General features: G+C 47.4%; 2 protein-coding genes across 2 annotated transcripts in view; one reads left to right on the forward strand and one right to left on the reverse strand.

Annotated features, from left to right (window-relative positions):
* Positions 1 to 3,884, forward strand: part of LOC109886404 (probable E3 ubiquitin-protein ligase HERC1) — a 206,773-nt gene extending 202,889 nt beyond the window's left edge. Inside the window, exon 84 of the mRNA XM_031821355.1 lies at positions 1,477 to 3,884. Within this exon, the coding sequence (XP_031677215.1) occupies positions 1,477 to 1,662 (186 nt within the window). The 3' untranslated portion in view covers positions 1,663 to 3,884. The remainder of the gene's footprint in view (positions 1 to 1,476) is intronic.
* Positions 3,885 to 11,280: 7,396 nt separating this feature from the next.
* LOC116372531 (uncharacterized) overlaps positions 11,281 to 22,461 on the reverse strand; it is a 30,461-nt gene continuing 19,280 nt past the window's right edge. The window contains exons 5-6 of the mRNA XM_031821354.1: positions 14,706 to 14,856; positions 11,281 to 12,199 (exon numbers count right to left, since the gene is read on the reverse strand). Coding sequence (XP_031677214.1) covers positions 11,690 to 12,199; positions 14,706 to 14,856 — 661 coding nt within the window. The 3' untranslated portion in view covers positions 11,281 to 11,689. The remainder of the gene's footprint in view (positions 12,200 to 14,705; positions 14,857 to 22,461) is intronic.

The raw sequence follows: 22,461 nt of genomic DNA on the forward strand, positions 1-22,461 counted from the left end.
TCGACAGTGTTCGTCTCGTCCTGTGTCTGTCTGTCTGTATTATTCTATATACAGTGTTTATAGCATGCTGTCTGTCTGTCTGTCTGTGTGTGTTCCCCCAGTCTAAATGCCAGAGTGTTCCCCCAGTCTAAATGCCAGAGTGTTCCCCCAGTCTAAATGCCAGTGTGTGTTCCCCCAGTCTAAATGCCAGAGTGTGTTCCCCCAGTCTAAATGCCAGAGTGTTCCCCCAGTCTAAATGCCAGTGTGTTCCCCCAGTCTAAATGCCAGAGTGTGTTCCCCCAGTCTAAATGCCAGAGTGTTCCCCCAGTCTAAATGCCAGAGTGTTCCCCCAGTCTAAATGCCAGTGTGTGTTCCCTCAGGCTAAATGCCAGAGTGTTCCCCCAGTCTAAATGCCAGAGTGTTCCCCCAGTCTAAATGCCAGTGTGTGTTCCCTCAGGCTAAATGCCAGAGTGTTCCCCCAGTCTAAATGCCAGTGTGTGTTCCCTCAGGCTAAATGCCAGTGTGTGTTCCCTCAGGCTAAAGGCCAGAGTGTGTTCCCCAGTCTAAATGCCAGAGTGTGTTCCCCCAGTCTAAATGCCAGAGTGTTCCCCCAGTCTAAATGCCAGAGTGTTCCCCCAGTCTAAATGCCAGAGTGTTCCCCCAGTCTAAATGCCAGTGTGTGTTCCCTCAGGCTAAATGCCAGTGTGTGTTCCCTCAGGCTAAATGCCAGCGTGTGTTCCCTCAGGCTAAAGGCCAGAGTGTGTTCCCCAGTCTAAATGCCAGAGTGTTCCCCCAGTCTAAATGCCAGAGTGTGTTCCCCAGTCTAAATGTCAGAGTGTGTTCCCCAGTCTAAATGCCAGAGTGTGTTCCCCAGTCTAAATGCCAGAGTGTGTTCCCCAGTCTAAATGCCAGAGTGTGTTCCCCAGTCTAAATGCCAGAGTGTGTTCCCCAGTCTAAATGCCAGAGTGTTCCCCCAGTCTAAATGCCAGAGTGTGTTCCCCAGTCTAAATGCCAGAGTGTGTTCCCCAGTCTAAATGCCAGAGTGTGTTCCCCAGTCTAAATGCCAGAGTGTGTTCCCCAGTCTAAATGCCAGAGTGTTCCCCCAGTCTAAATGCCAGAGTGTGTTCCCCAGTCTAAATGCCAGAGTGTGTTCCCCAGTCTAAATGCCAGAGTGTGTTCCCCCAGGCTAAATGCCAGAGTGTGTTCCCCAGTCTAAATGCCAGAGTGTGTTCCCCCAGTCTAAAGGCCAATGCATTTCTCTGCCAATAGACGAACAGCTCAAAGACAGAACTACACACATTGCAAGATAATGTTGATGATGTAATGAACACCTCTCTCTGCCCCCCCCCCCTCTCTCTCTCTGCCCCCCCCTCTCCTCCCCCCCTCTCTCTGCCCCCCACCTCTCTCTCTCTCTGTCCCCCCCCTCTCTCTCTGTCCCCACCTCTCTCTCTCTCTGTCCCGTCTCCCCCCCTCCTCGTCTCTACCCCCCCCATACAGCCCTATGACAGCCTGCCGACCTCCCAGACCTGTTTCTTCCAGCTGCGCCTGCCTCCTTACTCCAGCCAGACGGTGATGGCAGAGAGACTCCGCTACGCCATCAACAACTGTCGCTCCATCGACATGGACAACTACATGTTGTCACGCAACGTAGACAACGCAGAGGGCTCGGACACGGACTACTGACCAACCACAGTCTGCCCAGACCCGATGCACCCTCACCACACACACACACACACGAGACCCAGGAAAGACCGGGCCTGGATGGAATATAGACTGTCCTCTCCTCTCACAGACCCTCACCACACACACAACGAGACCCAGGAAAGACCGGGCCTGGATGGAATATAGACTGTCCTCTCCTCTCATAAACCCTGACCACACACACACACACACACACACACACGAGACCCAGGAAAGACCGGGCCTGGATGGAATATAGACTGTCCTCTCCTCTCACAGACCCTCACTACACACACACACACACACACGAGACCCAGGAAAGACCGGGCCTGGATGGAATATAGACTGTCCTCTCCTCTCACAGACCCTCACCACACACACACACACACACAACGAGACCCAGGAAAGACCGGGCCTGGATGGAATATAGACTGTCCTCTCCTCTCACAGACCCTCACTACACACACACACAACGAGACCCAGGAAAGACCGGGCCTGGATGGAATATAGACTGTCCTCTCCTCTCACAGACCCTCACTACACACACACACACACACACACAACGAGACCCAGGAAAGACCGGGCCTGGATGGAATATAGACTGTCCTCTCCTCTCACAGACCCTCACCACACACACACAACGAGACCCAGGAAAGACCGGGCCTGGATGGAATATAGACTGTCCTCTCCTCTCACAGACCCTCACTACACACACACACACACACACAACGAGACCCAGGAAAGACCGGGCCTGGATGGAATATAGACTGTCCTCTCCTCTCACAGACCCTCACCACACACACAACGAGACCCAGGAAAGACCGGGCCTGGATGGAATATAGACTGTCCTCTCCTCTCACAGATCCTCACCACACACACACACACACAACGAGACCCAGGAAAGACCGGGCCTGGATGGAATATAGACTGTCCTCTCCTCTCACAGACCCTCACTACACACACACAACGAGACCCAGGAAAGACCGGGCCTGGATAGAATATAGACTGTCCTCTCCTCTCACAGACCCTCACCACACACACAACGAGACCCAGGAAAGACCGGGCCTGGATAGAATATAGACTGTCCTCTCCTCTCACAGACCCTCACCACACACACACACACACAACGAGACCCAGGAAAGACCGGGCCTGGATGGAATATAGACTGTCCTCTCCTCTCACAGACCCTCACCACACACACACACACACAACGAGACCCAGGAAAGACCGGGCCTGGATGGAATATAGACTGTCCTCTCCTCTCACAGACCCTCACCACACACACACACACACAACGAGACCCAGGAAAGACCGGGCCTGGATGGAATATAGACTGTCCACTCCTCTCACAGACCATCACCACACACACACACACACACACAACGAGACCCAGGAAAGACCGGGCCTGGATGGAATATAGACTGTCCTCTCCTCTCACAGACCCTCACCACACACACACACACACACACACACAACGAGACCCAGGAAAGACCGGGCCTGGATGGAATATAGACTGTCCTCTCCTCTCACAGACCCTCACTACACACACACACACACACAACGAGACCCAGGAAAGACCGGGCCTGGATGGAATATAGACTGTCCTCTCACAGAGCGGCACACAGCAGAAACCCAGAAGGATGACATCTTCTTCGTTGTCCGTTATCAACGTACAGTAGGAAGTCACAGAGCAGCAACAACAGTGTTCATTTACCTGAATGGGAAAAGGCCCGGGTCCCTTTTGAACATGTCATTATATCCCATGTTTCTCTACCACTCTCAACACATAAGACATAATGGATGGATTTGATTCAATGTTTTTATTTTTCACCGAATGGGTTTTTATTAGTTATGTTTTCGTTTTTTTTAAGCAAATTTTTAAAAACCCAGAAGCAGTTCATTGATTCTTATTATTATTATTATTCTTATTTTGGTTAGTTTTTTTAATCGTTTCATTTCTTTCAGGGTTTTTGTTTTTAGCATGGAGGTGTTTTATTTAAGTCTTTGGGGGAAAATGTGTATAAGAATATTCATTCACCCCAAGTGAAGAAGAAAATTTAAAAAATGATGTTGTACAATTGTGTATAATGTTTCAGTAGGAAAATGTTTTACATAAATATCCATATTTATTTTTGTTTTCATTTTTTTTTTTTATTGCCAATGCTGTGTTTCCTAAAGCAGGAACACAAAACAAACAAAACTCAATAAAATGCTTCAGAAACGGACTTGTTAAAGTTTATTCTGTGTTCAATAGCGGGGTCTTGGAAGTGGTCGGTTTTTAGAAATGAAACCAACGTGAAATCTGAATATTATAATTATAATACAAAACATTATGGAGAAACACTTTGTTTTCGCAGAAAAAACTAAATATCATCACATTTCTTTTGATTATAGTATAAAAATGTCACAAAAGGCCACATTTTAGGGAGGTAAAGTAAATCAACCTTGGAACATTGTCCCCCAAAAAATATTTACACAACAAAACAAAAAAAAACTCCTTCCCATCGTTTGAGTCAGAAGACATTGTTCAACAATGTGTATGTTGTTCACACGCCAGTTTAGAATCAGATATTGTTGTTTACACATGAGCCAGTTTAGAATCAGATATTGTTGTTTACACATGAGCCAGTTTAGAATCAGATATTGTTGTTTACACATGAGCCAGTTTAGAATCAGATATTGTTGTTCACACATGAGCCAGTTTAGAATCAGATATTGTTGTTTACACATGAGCCAGTTTAGAATCAGATATTGTTGTTTACACATGAGCCAGTATCTGGTGTCAGATATTGCTGTTCACACATGAGCCAGTTTAGAATCAGATATTGTTGTTTACACATGAGCCAGTTTAGAATCAGATATTGTTGTTCACACATGAGCCAGTTTAGAATCAGATATTGTTGTTCACACATGAGCCAGTTTAGAATCAGATATTGTTGTTTACACATGAGCCAGTTTAGAATCAGATATTGTTGTTTACACATGAGCCAGTTTAGAATCAGATATTGTTGTTTACACATGAGCCAGTTTAGAATCAGATATTGTTGTTTACATCACATGGTATCTAGTATCTGGTGTCAGATATTGTTGTTTACACATGAGCCAGTTTAGAATCAGATTTTGTTGTTTACACATGAGCCAGTTTAGAATCAGATATTGTTGTTTACACATGAGCCAGTTTAGAATCAGATATTGTTGTTTACGTCACATGGTATCTAGTATCTGGTGTCAGATATTGTTGTTCACACATGAGCCAGTTTAGAATCAGATATTGTTGTTTACACATGAGCCAGTTTAGAATCAGATATTGTTGTTTACACATGAGCCAGTTTAGAATCAGATATTGTTGTTTACACATGAGCCAGTTTAGAATCAGATATTGTTGTTTACACATGAGCCAGTTTAGAATCAGATATTGTTGTTTACACATGAGCCAGTTTAGAATCAGATATTGTTGTTTACACATGAGCCAGTTTAGAATCAGATATTGTTGTTTACATCACATGGTATCTAGTATCTGGTGTCAGATATTGTTGTTTACACATGAGCCAGTTTAGAATCAGATATTGTTGTTTACACATGAGCCAGTTTAGAATCAGATATTGTTGTTTACACATGAGCCAGTTTAGAATCAGATATTGTTGTTTACGTCACATGGTATCTAGTATCTGGTGTCAGATATTGCTGTTCACACATGAGCCAGTTTAGAATCAGATATTGTTGTTTACACATGAGCCAGTATCTGGTGTCAGATATTGCTGTTCACACATGAGCCAGTTTAGAATCAGATATTGTTGTTTACACATGAGCCAGTTTAGAATCAGATATTGTTGTTCACACATGAGCCAGTTTAGAATCAGATATTGTTGTTTACACATGAGCCAGTTTAGAATCAGATATTGTTGTTTACACATGAGCCAGTTTAGAATCAGATATTGTTGTTCACACATGAGCCAGTTTAGAATCAGATATTGTTGTTTACACATGAGCCAGTTTAGAATCAGATATTGTTGTTTACACATGAGCCAGTTTAGAATCAGATATTGTTGTTCACACATGAACCAGTTTAGAATCAGATATTGTTGTTTACATCACATGGTATCTAGTATCTGGTGTCAGATATTGTTGTTTACACATGAGCCAGTTTAGAATCAGATATTGTTGTTTACACATGAGCCGGTTTAGAATCAGATATTGTTGTTTACACATGAGCCAGTTTAGAATCAGATATTGTTGTTTACGTCACATGGTATCTAGTATCTGGTGTCAGATATTGCTGTTCACACATGAGCCAGTTTAGAATCAGATATTGTTGTTTACACATGAGCCAGTATCTGGTGTCAGATATTGCTGTTCACACATGAGCCAGTTTAGAATCAGATATTGTTGTTTACATCACATGGTATCTGGTGTCAGATATTGTTAGAATCAGATATTGTTGTTTACATCACATGGTATCTGGTGTCAGATATTGTTGTTTACATCATATGTTATCTAGTATCTGGTGTCAGATATTGTTGTTTACGTCACATGGTATCTAGTATCTGGTGTCAGATATTGTTGTTTACATCACATGTTATCTGGTGTCAGATATTGTTGATTACATCACATGGTATCTAGTATCTGGTGTCAGATATTGTTGTTTACATCACATGGTATCTGGTGTCAGATATTGTTGTTTACATCACATGGTATCTGGTGTAAGATATTGTTGATTACATCACATGGTATCTAGTATCTGGTGTGAAGTCAGATATTGTTGTTTACATCACATGGTATCTGGTGTCAGATATTGTTGTTTACATCACATGGTATCTAGTATCTGGTGTCAGATATTGTTGTTTACATCACATGGTATCTGGTGTCAGATATGGTTGTTTACATCACATGGTATCTGGTGTCAGATATGGTTGTTTACATCACATGGTATCTGGTGTCAGATATTGTTGTTTACATCACATGGTATCTGGTGTAAGATAATGTTGTTTACATCACATGGTATCTAGTATCTGGTGTCAGATATTGTTGTTTACATCACATGGTATTTAGTATCTGGTGTCAGATTTGTTGTTTACATCACATGGTATCTGGTGTCAGATATTGTTGTTTACATCACATGGTATCTGGTGTCAGATATTGTTGTTTACATCACATGGTATCTGGTGTCAGATATGATTCCCACATTGATTGCATCCCAAATGGCCCCATTGGGGACCCAGCCATTATCTGGTGTGTAGAAGGATTGTCAGAGATAATGGTTAACTGGATAGAACAGGAAATGGCTGGTAGGAGGGACTGTGGCTGTTATATTGTCCCTCACTCTGTAGCTAAGGCTCTCTATGGAAGACTGTCTCTCTCTCTCTGTCTGCATAGTCTGTCTCTCTCTCTGGAAGACTGTCTCTCTCTCTCTGTCTGCATAGTCTGTCTCTCTATATGGAAGACTGTCTCTCTCTCTCTGTCTGCATAGTCTGTCTCTCTCTCTGTCTGCATAGTCTGTCTCTCTCTCTGTCTTCATAGTCTGTCTCTCTCTCTGTCTTCATAGTCTGTCTCTCTGTCTGTCGCTCTCTCTGTCTTCATAGTCTCTCTGTCTCTCTCTCTGTCTTCATAGTCTGTCTCTCTGTCTGTCGCTCTCTCTGTCTTCATAGTCTCTCTGTCTCTCTCTCTGTCTGCATAGTCTGTCTCTCTGTCTGTCGCTCTCTCTGTCTTCATAGTCTCTCTGTCTCTCTCTCTGTCTTCATAGTCTGTCTCTCTGTCTGTCGCTCTCTCTGTCTTCATAGTCTCTCTGTCTCTCTCTCTGTCTGCATAGTCTGTCTCTCTCTCTGTCTTCATAGTCTCTCTGTCTCTCTCTCTGTCTTCATAGTCTGTCTCTGTCTCTCTCTGTCTCTCTCTCTGTCTTCATAGTTTGTCTCTCTCTCTGTCTGTCTGTCTGTCTGCCGGTGACCAAATAAATCTTCTCTTGGTGTAGTTCAAGGTCTCCACAGTGTCCCTTGGAGCGTCACACAGAAGGAGCATGGAGTCATGTCAGGGCCAAGCTGATGGGTGGAATGGCTGACGTCAGGTTGTCTCGTCGTTGTTGTTGTTGTTGTTGTTGATCCTATCTATGGTCCAACGTGGACATGGTGTCAACATGAGGTCGCGCTATTGTGTCAACTAACAAAAACAAGTGGACTGAATGAAGGAAGAGTCCAACTGTCAGAGCTGAGTGAGTGGTTAGTTACCTTTCACATGTGATACTCCTCTACCAGGATGGATATCAGGGGGCCATTTGGGATCTAATCACATTCTGTCAGCTGTCGGAATAACGAGAGCCCATATCCCAGTATTCCTGTTATTGTTCCTGTTATTATTCCTGCTTTTAAGACCCTTCTTGTTCCCAGATGGGAAACCAGGCTATCCAGTCCAACCATTTATCCATCTGATCACCCTCAACTTCCTCAGGCCAGATAAGTCCAACTTCCTCAGGCCAGATAAGTCCTACTTCCTCAGGCCAGATAAGTTCAACTTCCTCAGGCCAGATAAGTCCAACTTCCTCAGGCCAGATAAGTCCAACTCAACTTCCTCATGCCAGATAAGTCCAACTCAACTTCCTCAGGCCAGATAAGTCCAACTCAACTTCCTCAGTCCAGATAAGTCCAACTCAACTTTCTCAGGCCAGATAAGTCCAACTTCCTCAGGCCAGATAAGTCCAACTTCCTCAGGCCAGATAAGTCCAATTTCCTCAGGCCCGATAAGTCCAACTCAACTTCCTCAGTCCAGATAAATCCAACTCAACTTCCTCAGTCCAGATAAGTCCAACTCAACTTCCTCAGGCCAGATAAGTCCAACTCAACTTCCTCAGGCCAGATAAGTCCAACTCAACTTCCTCAGTCCAGATAAGTCCAGCTCAACTTCCTCAGTCCAGATAAGTCCAACTCAACTGCACCAAATGAAAGTGATGGGCAAGGCTACTGCATGTAGGATATTGATGGAGATGTGTTTCTCTCCTTTACCCAAGACCCTTTCTGTTTTACACCTCTCTCTCTCTGTCTGTCCTCAAGATAACACACAAAACCAAGGTTAGTCTTGTTTATGTCTCCTCTCCTCCATGTCTCTGTGTCTTACTGCAGGTCTATAATATGTCTCCTCTCCTCCATGTCTCTGTGTCTTACTGCAGGTCTATAATATGTCTCCTCTCCTCCATGTCTGTGTCTTACTGCAGGTCTATAATATGTCTCCTCTCCTCCATGTCTCTGTGTCTTACTGCAGGTCTATAATATGTCTCCTCTCCTCCATGTCTGTGTCTTACTGCAGGTCTATAATATGTCTCCTCTCCTCCATGTCTCTGTGTCTTACTGCAGGTCTATAATATGTCTCCTCTCCTCCATGTCTCTGTGTCTTACTGCAGGTCTATAATATGTCTCCTCTCCTCCATGTCTCAGTGTCTTACTGCAGGCCTATAATATGTCTCCTCCATGTCTCAGTGTCTTACTGCAGGTCTATAATATGTCTCCTCTCCTCCATGTCTCGGTGTCTTACTGCAGGTCTATAATATGTATCCTCCATGTCTCAGTGTCTTACTGCAGGTCTATAATATGTCTCCTCCATATCTCTGTGTCTCACTGCAGGTCTATAATATGTCTCCTCTCCTCCATGTCTCAGTGTCTTACTGCAGGTCTATAATATGTCTCCTATCCTCCATGTCTCAGTGTCTTACTGCAGGTCTATAATATGTATCCTCTCCTCCATGTCTCAGTATCTTACTGCAGGTCTATAATATGTCTCCTCTCCTCCATGTCTCTGTGTCTTACTGCAGGTCTATAATATGTCTCCTCCATGTCTCAGTGTCTTACTGCAGGTCTATAATATGTCTCTGTGTCTTACTGCAGGTCTATAATATGTCTCCTCCATGTCTCTGTGTCTTACTGCAGGTCTATAATATGTCTCCTCCATGTCTCAGTGTCTTACTGCAGGTCTATAATATGTCTCCTCCATATCTCTGTGTCTCACTGCAGGTCTATAATATTTCTCCTCTCCTCCATGTCTCAGTGTCTTACTGCAGGTCTATAATATGTCTCCTCCATATCTCTGTGTCTTACTGCAGGTCTATAATATGTCTCCTCCATGTCTCAGTGTCTTACTGCAGGTCTATAATAATTCTCCTCTCCTCCATGTCTCTGTGTCTTACTACAGGTCTATAATATGTCTCCTCCATGTCTCTGTGTCTTACTGCAGGTCTATAATATGTATCCTCTCCTCCATGTCTCAGTGTCTTACTGCAGGTCTATAATAATTCTCCTCTCCTCCATGTCTCTGTGTCTTACTGCAGGTCTATAATATGTCTCCTCTCCTCCATGTCTCAGTGTCTTACTGCAGGTCTATAATATGTCTCCTCCATGTCTCAGTGTCTTACTGCAGGTCTATAATATGTCTCCTCCATATCTCTGTGTCTTACTGCAGGTCTATAATATGTCTCCTCCATGTCTCAGTGTCTTACTGCAGGTCTATAATATGTCTCTGTGTCTTACTGCAGGTCTATAATATGTCTCCTCCATGTCTCCGTGTCTTACTGCAGGTCTATAATATGTCTCCTCACCTCCATGTCTCTGTGTCTTACTGCAGGTCTATAATATGTCTCCTCCATGTCTCTGTGTCTTACTGCAGGTCTATAATATGTCTCCTCCATGTCTCAGTGTCTTACTGCAGGTCTATAATATGTCTCTGTGTCTTACTGCAGGTCTATAATATGTCTCCTCCATGTCTCAGTGTCTTACTGCAGGTCTATAATATGTCTCTGTGTCTTACTGCAGGTCTATAATATGTCTCCTCCATGTCTCCGTGTCTTACTGCAGGTCTATAATATGTCTCCTCACCTCCATGTCTCTGTGTCTTACTGCAGGTCTATAATATGTCTCCTCCATGTCTCTGTGTCTTACTGCAGGTCTATAATATGTCTCCTCCATGTCTCAGTGTCTTACTGCAGGTCTATAATATGTCTCCTCACCTCCATGTCTCTGTGTCTTACTGCAGGTCTATAATATGTCTCCTCCATGTCTCTGTGTCTTACTGCAGGTCTATAATATGTCTCCTCCATGTCTCAGTGTCTTACTGCAGGTCTATAATATGTCTCTGTGTCTTACTGCAGGTCTATAATATGTCTCCTCACCTCCATGTCTCTGTGTCTTACTGCAGGTCTATAATATGTCTCCTCCATGTCTCAGTGTCTTACTGCAGGTCTATACTATGTCTCCTCCATGTCTCTGTGTCTCACTGCAGGTCTATAATATTTCTCCTCTCCTCCATGTCTCAGTGTCTTACTGCAGGTCTATAATATGTCTCCTCCATGTCTCAGTGTCTTACTGCAGGTCTATAATATGTCTCCTCCATATCTCTGTGTCTTACTGCAGGTCTATAATATGTCTCCTCCATGTCTCAGTGTCTTACTGCAGGTCTATAATAATTCTCCTTTCCTCCATGTCTCTGTGTCTTACTGCAGGTCTATAATATGTCTCCTCCATGTCTCTGTGTCTTACTGCAGGTCTATAATATGTATCCTCTCCTCCATGTCTCAGTGTCTTACTGCAGGTCTATAATAATTCTCCTCTCCTCCATGTCTCTGTGTCTTACTGCAGGTCTATAATATGTCTCCTCTCCTCCATGTCTCAGTGTCTTACTGCAGGTCTATAATATGTCTCCTCCATGTCTCAGTGTCTTACTGCAGGTCTATAATATGTCTCTTCCATGTCTCAGTGTCTTACTGCAGGTCTATAATATGTCTCCTCCATATCTCTGTGTCTCACTGCAGGTCTATAATATTTCTCCTCTCCTCCATGTCTCAGTGTCTTACTGCAGATAAACCAACCGTAGTTGGATCACATGATGGATCACATGACACACAGCTCTTAAAGAGACAGCGTCCCGCTCAGACACCGACCTTTGCCCCCTGCTGTATTGGGGAGCCTGTTGTGGAAAGATACAGCTCTGTGTCTCCCGGGTCAACTCTGTGCCCAGATCAGTCCTTATCTCCTCCATGGACCATGTCTGAGTCTAGCTGTTACGAACGGCTGCTCTCCCCATCACCTCCCGGACTCTGACCTCCCATGTTTCTGGGTGAGATGATGCTCTCCTTGGACTGGAGCAGCCTCTCCAGGCAGGGCGAGCTGATCTTCCCCGACGGAGGCCCTCGTCGGTGGGCTCGGGGTCTGACTCTGTAAGGGTGGGTCTGGAGGTGGGGGTCCACAGTGCTCCCCTGGGGGTCAGTGCTGGAGGAGACCGCGTCGTCTTGGGTCTGTTCCTGGTCGTCGGCTGGACGGTTGGATCCCAGGGAGCAGGCGGTGGAGGGCCTGACCAGGCCCGGTGGCTCTTGCTGGGCTGTCTCTGTCTCTGTGTTGGAGGAGCAGATGGGGGCGGTGTGGAGACGTTTGAGATGAGTGGCAGAGGAGTAGGGGAAGGAGCTGGGCAGGGGTCCGTCGGAGGCTCGCAGTGCTGGGTGGTGGTCACCCTCTGGGGGGGAGACGACGGGAGGAGAGGCTGGAGGTGGTGGCTGGGCTGGGGCCTGGTACTGCTGTGGAGAGTCAGAACGGAATAGGTTCAGTTTGTATCCCTTTGTCCACCATGAAGAACTGACTACAAAGAATAGTAGAATATCCTTCTTCCTTAAGAGACATTATGCCATCCTGACTGAGTAGAATTCTGTCTCCTGCTTTCTAATGGGATTCTAGACTCCAGAGTGTTATCTGGTGATGACATCATAACTTCAATTGTCTAACATCTTCCGAGGGGGAGAGAACAGAACGCAGTCGGTCTGGCACGAGAGGGGAAAATTAGGAACCTTGTTTTTCCTCCTCCCTCTACTCCTCTTCCCTTCCCTCTACTCCTCCTCCCTTCCCTCTACTCCTCTCTCTACTCATCCTCCCTTCTCTCTCCTCCTCCCTTCTCTCCTCCTCCCTTCCCTCTACTCCTCCCATCCCTCTCCTCCTCCCTTCTCTCCTCCTCCCTTCCCTCTCCTACTCCCTCTACTCCTCCTCCCTTATCTCCTCCTCCCTTCTCTACTCCTCCCTTCCCTTCCCTCTCCTCCTCCCCTCTCTCCTTCTCCCTTCCCTCTCCTCCTCCCTCTACTCCTCCTCCCTTCCCTCTACTCCTCCTCCCTTCCTCTTCTCCTCCCTTCTCTCCTACTCCTCCCTTCTCTTCCTCCTTCTTCTACTACTCCCTCTACCGCTCCTCCCTTCTCTCCTCCTCCCTCCTCTCCTACTCCCTCTACTCCTCCCTTCCCCCTCATCCTCCCTTCTCTCCTCCTCCCTTCCCTCTACTCCTCCTCCCTTCCCTCTACTCCTCTCTCTACTCATCCTCCCTTCTCTCTCCTCCTCCCTTCTCTCCTCCTCCCTTCCCTCTACTCCTCCCATCCCTCTCCTCCTCCCTTCTCTCCTCCTCCCTTCCCTCTCCTACTCCCTCTACTCCTCCTCCCTTATCTCCTCCTCCCTTCTCTACTCCTCCCTTCCCTTCCCTCTCCTCCTCCCCTCTCTCCTTCTCCCTTCCCTCTCCTCCTCCCTCTACTCCTCCTCCCTTCCCTCTACTCCTCCTCCCTTCTCTTCTCCTCCCTTCTCTCCTACTCCTCCCTTCTCTCCTCCTTCTTCTACTACTCCCTCTACCGCTCCTCCCTTCTCTCCTCCCTCCCTCCTCTCCTACTCCCTCTACTCCTCCCTTCCCCCTCATCCTCCCTTCTCTCCTCCTCCCTTCCCTCTACTCCTCCTCCCTTCCCTCTACTCCTCTCTCTACTCCTCCTCCCTTCCCTCTCCTCCTCCCTTCTCTCCTCCTCCCTTCCCTCTACTCCTCCCGTCCCTCTCCTCCTCCCTTCTCTCCTCCTCCCTTCCCTCTCCTACTCCCTCTACTCCTCCTCCCTTCTCTCTTCCTCCCTTCTCTACTCCTCCCTTCCCTTCCCTCTCCTCCTCCCCTCTCTCCTCCTCCCTTCCCTCTCCTCCTCCCTCTACTCCTCTCCCTTCCCTCTACTCCTCCTCCCTTCTCTCCTCCTCCCTTCTCTCCTACTCCCACTACTCCTCCTCCCTTCTCTCCTCCTTCTACTACTCCCTCTACTCTTCCTCCCTTCTCTCCTCCTCCCTCCTCTCCTACTCCCTCTACTCCTCCCTTCCCCCTCATCCTCCCTTCTCTCCTACTCCCTCTACTCCTCCTCCTTTCTCTCCTACTCCCTCTACTCCTCCTCCTTTCTCTCCTACTCCCTCTACTCTTCCTCCCTTCTCTCCTCGTCCCTTCTCTCCTACTCCCTCTACTCTTCCTCCCTTCTCTCCTCGTCCCTTCTCTCCTACTCCCTCTACTCCTCCTCTTCCAGACCTCTACCTGTCCTCTAAGACATTCCTCTGTTGTTCTCAGTCCATTGTCTTATGTGACATGACACCTCTATAATTCCCCTCCTGAAGAGATAGATTGTAAAACCTGCTCTGTCCTCTTCCTGCTATTCTCAGGATAATGGATATGTTGGGCTCCTCTCCTCCCTCCCTCCCTCCCTCCCTTCCTCCCTCCCTTCCTCCCTCAACTCCTACCTGTAGGGTTGCATTCCAAACTGCACTGAAAGTGGCTGCTCTCCTATCTTCCTACTAGCATAGCTACCACATACAATGTAGCAGTGTTCTGGACATTCTAAATGGAATGGTAGTGTTGGAACCGAACCAGTATCTCATCTACGATGTAGCAGTGTTCTGGACATTCTAAATGGAATGGTAGTGTTGGAACCGAACCAGTATCTCATCTACGATGTAGCAGTGTTCTGGACATTCTAAATGGAATGGTAGTGTTGGAACAGAACCAGTATCTCATCTACGATGTAGCAGTGTTCTGGACATTCTAAATGGAATGGTAGTGTTGGAACAGAACCAGTATCTCATCTACGATGTAGCAGTGTTCTGGACATTCGAAATGGAATGGTAGTGTTGGAACAGAACCAGTATCTGATCTATGATGTAGCAGTGTTCTGGACATGCATTCTATCATTCTAAGTGTTATGCTGGTGTCAATATTGGAACAGTCTTTCATCAAACCTCACTGTTAAAGACCTTTACCTTAGCTGGAGTGTGGTGCTCTTCCTGGCTGTCATTGTGCTGATCTGGGTCTGGGTCTGGGCCTGGGTCTGGGTCTGGGCGGGATCTGACTTGAGGAAACCAGCTATGGAGCATCGCTTCCATCTTCAGGATCACACTGACGTAGCGCTCACTACAAACAGAACACAGAACATACCAAGATTTAGAACACAGAAAGAGAATAGAACACAGAACACATAAAATAACAGGGTTTAGAACACATAACAGATAATAGAACAGGGTTTAGAACACAGAACAGATAATAGAACAGGGTTTAGAACACAGAACACATAATAGAACAGGGTTCTAGTACACTACTATAGACCAGAGGCCTATCCCTATATAGTGGTACTACTATAGACCAGTGCCCTATTCCCTATATAGTGGTACTACTATAGACCAGTGCCCTATTCCCTATATAGTGGTACTACTATAGACCAGAGCCCTATTCCCTATATAGTGGTACTACTTTAGACCAGAGGCCTATCCCTATATAGTGGTACTACTATAGACCAGAGGCCTATTCCCTATATAGTACACTACTATAGACCAGAGGCCTATCCCTATATAGTGGTACTACTATAGACCAGAGCCCTATTCCCTATATAGTGCACTACTTTAGACCAGGGCCCTATTCCCTATATAGTGGTACTACTATAGACCAGAGGCCTATTCCCTATATAGTGCACTACTTTAGACCAGAGCCCTATTCCCTATATAGTGGTACTACTATAGACCAGAGGCCTATTCCCTATATAGTGCACTACTTTAGACCAGAGCCCTATTCCCTATATAGTGCACTACTTTAGACCAGAGCCCTATTCCCTATATAGTGGTACTACTATAGACCAGAGCCCTATTCCCTATATAGTGGTACTACTATAGACCAGAGGCCTATTCCCTATATAGTGCACTACTTTAGACCAGAGCCCTATTCCCTATATAGTGGTACTACTATAGACCAGAGGCCTATTCCCTATATAGTGCACTACTTTAGACCAGAGCCCTATTCCCTATATAGTGCACTACTTTAGACCAGAGCCCTATTCCCTATATAGTGCACTACTTTAGACCAGAGCCCTATTCCCTATATAGTGCACTACTTTAGACCAGAGCCCTATTCCCTATATAGTGCACTACTTTAGACCAGAGGCCTATTCCCTATATAGTGCACTACTTTAGACCAGAGCCCTATTCCCTATATAGTGCACTACTTTAGACCAGAGCCCTATTCCCTATATAGTGCACTACTTTAGACCAGAGCCCTATTCCCTATATAGTGCACTACTTTAGACCAGAGCCCTATTCCCTATATAGTGCACTACTTTAGACCAGAGCCCTATTCCCTATATAGTGCACTACTTTAGACCAGAGGCCTATTCCCTATATAGTGCACTACTTTAGACCAGAGCCCTATTCCCTATATAGTGCACTACTTTAGACCAGAGCCCTATTTCCTATATAGGGCACTACTTTTGTCCAGGGTGCCATTTGGGAGGCAAACGGAGCGAGAGTTGGTGATGACATATATGTCAGTGAATAAACAGGTTCAGCATATTGTCATGTCTGTGTCCGTTCCAAACCTCCACTGATCTCATCTGTACATTCTGCCTCTGACCTGGGCCTGTTTACCTCTACAGGAGAAATGTGACGTGATGCTGTGTGCTGCCTGCTTGCTGCCTGCTTGTTGCCTGCTTGCTGCCTGCTTGTTGCCTGCTTGCTGCCTGCTTGTTGCCTGCTTGTTGCCTGCTTGCTGCCTGCTTGTTGCATGCTTGCTGCCTGCTTGTTGCCTGCTTGTTGCCTGCTTGCTGCCTGCTTGTTGCCTGCTTGTTGCCTGCTTGCTGCCTGCTTGTTGCATGCTTGCTGCCTGCTTGTTGCCTGCTTGTTGCCTGCTTGCTGCCTGCTTGTTGCCTGATGGTTGCCTGCTTGCTGCCTGCTTGTTGCCTGCTTGCTGCCTGCTTGCTGCCTGCTTGTTGCCTGCTTGCTGCCTGCTTGCTGCCTGCTTGCTGCCTGCTTGCTGCCTGCTTGCTGCCTTCTTGTTGCCTGCTTGTTGCCTGCTTGCTGCCTGCTTGTTGCCTGATGGTTGCCTGCTTGCTGCCTGCTTGTTGCCTGCTTGCTGCCTGCTTGCTGCCTGCTTGTTGCCTGCTTGCTGCCTGCTTGCTGCCTGCTTGCTGCCTGCTTGCTGCCTGCTTGTTGCCTGCTTGCTGCCTGCTTGTTGCATGCTTGTTGCATGCTTGCTGCCTGCTTGCTGCCTGCTTGTTGCCTGCCTGTTGCCTGCTTGTTGCCTGCTTGCTGCCTGCTTGCTGCCTGCTTGCTGCCTGCTTGTTGCCTGCTTGCTGCCTGCTTGCTGCCTGCTTGTTGCCTGCTTGTTGCCTGCTTGCTGCCTGCTTGTTGCATGCTTGTTGCCTGCCTGTTGCCTGCTTGCTGCCTGCTTGCTGCCTGCTTGCTGCCTGCTTGCTGCCTGCTTGTTGCATGCTTGTTGCCTGCTTGCTGCCTGCTTGTTGCATGCTTGTTGCCTGCCTGTTGCCTGCCTGTTGCCTGCTTGCTGCCTGCTTGTTGCCTGTTTGCTGCCTGCTTGTTGCATGCTTGTTGCCTGCTTGCTGCCTGCTTGTTGCATGCTTGTTGCCTGCTTGTTGCCTGCTTGCTGCCTGCTTGCTGCCTGCTTGTTGCCTGCTTGCTGCCTGCTTGTTGCCTGCCTGTTGCCTGCTTGCTGCCTGCTTGTTGCCTGCCTGTTGCCTGCCTGCTTGCTGCCTGCTTGCTGCCTGCTTGTTGCCTGCTTGTTGCCTGCCTGTTGCCTGCTTGTTGCATGCTTGTTGCCTGCTTGTTGCCTGCTTGCTGCCTGCTTGCTGCCTGCTTGTTGCCTGCTTGCTGCCTGCTTGTTGCCTGCCTGTTGCCTGCTTGCTGCCTGCTTGTTGCCTGCCTGTTGCCTGCCTGTTGCCTGCTTGCTGCCTGCTTGTTGCCTGCTTGTTGCCTGCCTGTTGCCTGCTTGCTGCCTGCTTGTTGCCTGCTTGTTGCCTGCCTGTTGCCTGCTTGTTGCCTGCTTGCTGCCTGCTTGCTGCCTGCCTGTTGCCTGCCTGTTGCCTGCTTGCTGCCTGCTTGCTGCCTGCTTGTTGCCTGCCTGTTGCCTGCTTGTTGCCTGCTTGCTGCCTGCTTGCTGCCTGCCTGTTGCCTGCCTGTTGCCTGCTTGAGTGTCTGTGCAGCTATGCTGCTGTACAGTCAGTCACACATGCTGCATGATCCTGTCCACACGTGGCAGCGTGCGAGGGAGGGAGGGAGGGAGCAAGGGAGGAAGCGAGGGCCCCTGTTCCTTCCATTCACCGCTATAAATAGTCAGTAAGCCCTGAGGCCGTACGACTGCCTATCTATCGCCCCGTAGTGGCCTCGCTCAGTGTGTGTGTGTGTGTGTGTGTGTGTGTGTGTGTGTGTGTGTGTGTGTGTGTGTGTGTGTGTGTGTGTGTGTGTGTGTGTGTGTGTGTGTGTGTGTGTGTGTGCTCTGCTGCTTTAAGCAGCCAGTGGGATTTAACACTGTTTCACCAACACCTCCTCCCCCCTCTCTCTCTTTCGTCTTGCCTATTCATCCTTCTCCTCTCCTCCTTCTCATCTGCCTCCCCTTCCCTCCTCCTCCTCTTCTCCTCTGCCTCCTATTTCCTCCTCCTCTCCTCCTCTGCCTCCCCTTTCCTCCTCTCCTCTTCCTCCTCCTCTCATCTGCCTCCCCTTCCCTCCTCCTCCTCCTCTCCTCTGCCTCCCATTTCCTCCTCCTCTCCTCCTCATCCTCTCTGTAGTGGGTTCAGATTATTCTGGGTTCCATAATGAGAAGTCACCTGCTGTGAGCTGCTCTACATGTGGTCTGATTCCTCCTCACACACATACAGATTACACCCCTACCCACATAACAGTGGGTTAAAGTCCCGTTATCATACAGATTACACCCCTACCCACATAACAGTGGGTTAAAGTCCCGTTAGCATACAGATTACACCCCTACCCACATAACAGTGGGTTGAAGTACCGTTAGCCTACAGATTACACCCCTACCCACATAACAGTGGGTTAAAGTCCTGTTAGCATCACATACAGATTACACCCCTACCCACATAACAGTGGGCTAAAGTCCCGTTAGCCTACAGATTACACCCCTACCCACATAACAGTGGGTTAAAGTCCTGTTAGCCTACAGATTACACCCCTACCCACATAACAGTGGGTTAAAGTCCTGTTAGCCTACAGATTACACCCCTACCCACATAACAGTGGGTTAAGGTCCTGTTATCACACACATACAGATTACACCCCTACCCACATAACAGTGGGTTAAAGTCCCGTTATCATACAGATTACACCCCTACCCACATAACAGTGGGTTAAAGTCCCGTTAGCATACAGATTACACCCCTACCCACATAACAGTGGGTTAAAGTCCCGTTAGCCTACAGATTACACCCCTACCCACATAACAGTGGGTTAAAGTCCTGTTAGCATCACATACAGATTACACCCCTACCCACATAACAGTGGGTTAAAGTCCCGTTAGCCTACAGATTACACCCCTACCCACATAACAGTGGGTTAAAGTCCTGTTAGCCTACAGATTACCCCCCTACCCACATAACAGTGGGTTAAAGTCCTGTTAGCCTACAGATTACACCCCTACCCACATAACAGTGGGTTAAAGTCCTGTTAGCCTACAGATTACCCCCCTACCCACATAACAGTGGGTTAAAGTCCTGTTAGCCTACAGATTACACCCCTACCCACATAACAGTGGGTTAAAGTCCCGTTAGCCTACAGATTACACCCATACCCACATAACAGTGGGTTAAGGTCCCGTTAGCATACAGATTACACCCCTACCCACATAACAGTGGGTTAAAGTCCCATTAGCCTACATATTACACCCCTACCCACATAACAGTGGGTTAAAGTCCTGTTAGCCTACAGATTACACCCCTACCCACATAACAGTGGGTTAAAGTCCCGTTATCATACAGATTACACCCCTGCCCACATAACAGTGGGTTAAGGTCCTGTTATCATACAGATTACACCCCTGCCCACATAACAGTGGGTTAAAGTCCCGTTAGCATCACATACAGATTACACCCCTACCCACATAACAGTGGGTTAAAGTCCCGTTAGCCTACAGATTACACCCCTACCCACATAACAGTGGGTTAAAGTCCCGTTAGCATCACATACAGATTACACCCCTACCCACATAACAGTGGGTTAAAGTCCCATTAGCCTACAGATTACACCCCTACCCACATAACAGTGGGTTAAGGTCCTGTTAGCATCACATACAGATTACACCCCTGCCCACATAACAGTGGGTTAAAGTCCCATTAGCCTACAGATTACACCCCTACCCACATAACAGTGGGCTAAAGTCCCGTTAGCATACAGATTACACCCCTACCCACATAACAGTGGGTTAATGTCCCGTTATCATACAGATTACACCCCTACCCACATAACAGTGGGTTAAAGTCCCATTAGCCTACAGATTACACCCTTACCCACATAACAGTGGGTTAAAGTCCCGCTAGCATCACATACAGATTACACCCCTACCCACATAACAGTGGGCTAAAGTCCCGTTAGCCTACAGATTACACCCCTACCCACATAACAGTGGGTTAAGGTCCCGTTAACATACAGATTACACCCCTACCCACATAACAGTGGGTTAAGGTCCCGTTAGCATACAGATTACACCCCTACCCACATAACAGTGGGTTAAAGTCCCGCTAGCATCACATACAGATTACACCCCTACCCACATAACAGTGGGTTAAGGTCCCGTTATCATACAGATTACACCCCTACCCACATAACAGTGGGTTAAAGTCCCGTTATCATACAGATTACACCCCTACCCACATAACAGTGGGTTAAGGTCCCGTTAACATACAGATTACACCCCTACCCACATAACAGTGGGTTAAAGTCCCGCTAGCATCACATACAGATTACACCCCTGCCCACATAACAGTGGGTTAAGGTCCCGTTATCATACAGATTACACCCGTGCCCACATAACAGTGGGTTAAGGTCCCGTTAACATACAGATTACACCCCTACCCACATAACAGTGGGTTAAAGTCCCGCTAGCATCACATACAGATTACACCCCTAACCCACATAACAGTGGGTTAAGGTCCCATTAGCCTACAGATTACACCCCTACCTACATAACAGTGGGTTAAAGTCCCATTAGCCTACAGATTACACCCCTACCCACATAACAGTGGGTTAAGGTCCCATTAGCCTACAGATTACTCCCCTACCCACCTAACAGTGGGTTAAGGTCCTGTTAGCATCACATACAGATTACACCCCTACCCACATAACAGTGGGTTAAAGTCCCATTAGCCTACAGATTACACCCCTACCCACATAACAGTGGGTTATGGTCCTGTTAGCATCATGTGTGCTAATAGTTCACGGTGACTCCACCACAGGTACCAGCCAGCTGACTAAAACCGAGACATGTCTGTAGCTGGTCCCTCTGGGTATCTAGATCACCCTGACCACTGTTCTTCTGCCTCGCTCTCTCTTTGACTTTTTAGTCTGGGTATCTAGATCACCCTGACCACTGTTCTTCTGCCTCGCTCTCTCTTTGGCCTTTTAGTCTGGGTATCTAGATCACCCTGACCACTGTTCTTCTGCCTCGCTCTCTCTTTGGCCTTTTAGTCTGGGTATCTAGATCACCCTGACCACTGTTCTTCTGCCTCGCTCTCTCTTTGGTCTTTTAGTCTGGGTATCTAGATCACCCTGACCACTGTTCTTCTGCCTCTGCCTCGCTCTCTCTTTGGCCTTTTAGTCTGGGTATCTACATTTCCCTGGACACTGTGACAGGAACTACTGTAGGGAGAGGAGAACAGACAGGAACTACTGTAGGGAGAGGAGAAAATACAGGAACTAGTGTAGGGAGAGGAGAGGAGAACAGACAGGAACTACTGTAGGGAGAGGAGAGGAGAACAGACAGGAACTACTGTAGGGAGAGGAGAGGAGAACAGACAGGAACTACTGTAGGGAGGGAGAGGAGAACAGACAGGAACTACTGTAGGGAGGGAGAGGAGAACAGACAGGAACCACTGCAGGGAGAGGAGAGGAGAACAGACAGGAACTACTGTAGGGAGGGAGAGGAGAACAGACACAAACTACTGTAGGGAGGGAGAGGAGAACAGACAGGAACTACTGTAGGGAGAGGAGAGGAGAACAGACAGGAACTACTGTAGGGAGAGGAGAACAGACAGGAACTACTGTAGGGAGAGGAGAACAGATAGGAACTACTGTAGGGAGAGGAGAACAGACAGGAACTACTGTAGGGAGAGGAGAGGAGAACAGACAGGAACTACTGTAGGGCGAGGAGAACAGATAGGAACTACTGTAGGGAGAGGAGAGGAGAACAGACAGGAACTACTGTAGGGAGAGGAGAGGAGAACAGACAGGAACTACTGTAGGGAGAGGAGAACAGACAGGAACTACTGTAGGGAGAGGAGAACAGACAGGAACTACTGTAGGGAGGGAGAGGAGAACAGACAGGAACTACTGTAGGGAGAGGAGAACAGACAGGAACTACTGTAGGGAGGGAGAGGAGAGGAGAACAGACAGGAACTACTGTAGGGAGAGGAGAGGAGAACAGACAGGAACTACTGTAGGGAGAGGAGAACAGACAGGAACTACTGTAGGGAGGGAGAGGAGAGGAGAACAGACAGGAACTACTGTAGGGAGA

Source organism: Oncorhynchus kisutch, unplaced genomic scaffold (genome assembly GCF_002021735.2).
Source record: "Oncorhynchus kisutch isolate 150728-3 unplaced genomic scaffold, Okis_V2 scaffold3964, whole genome shotgun sequence".
In the NCBI taxonomy this organism is placed as follows: Eukaryota; Metazoa; Chordata; class Actinopteri; order Salmoniformes; family Salmonidae; genus Oncorhynchus; species Oncorhynchus kisutch.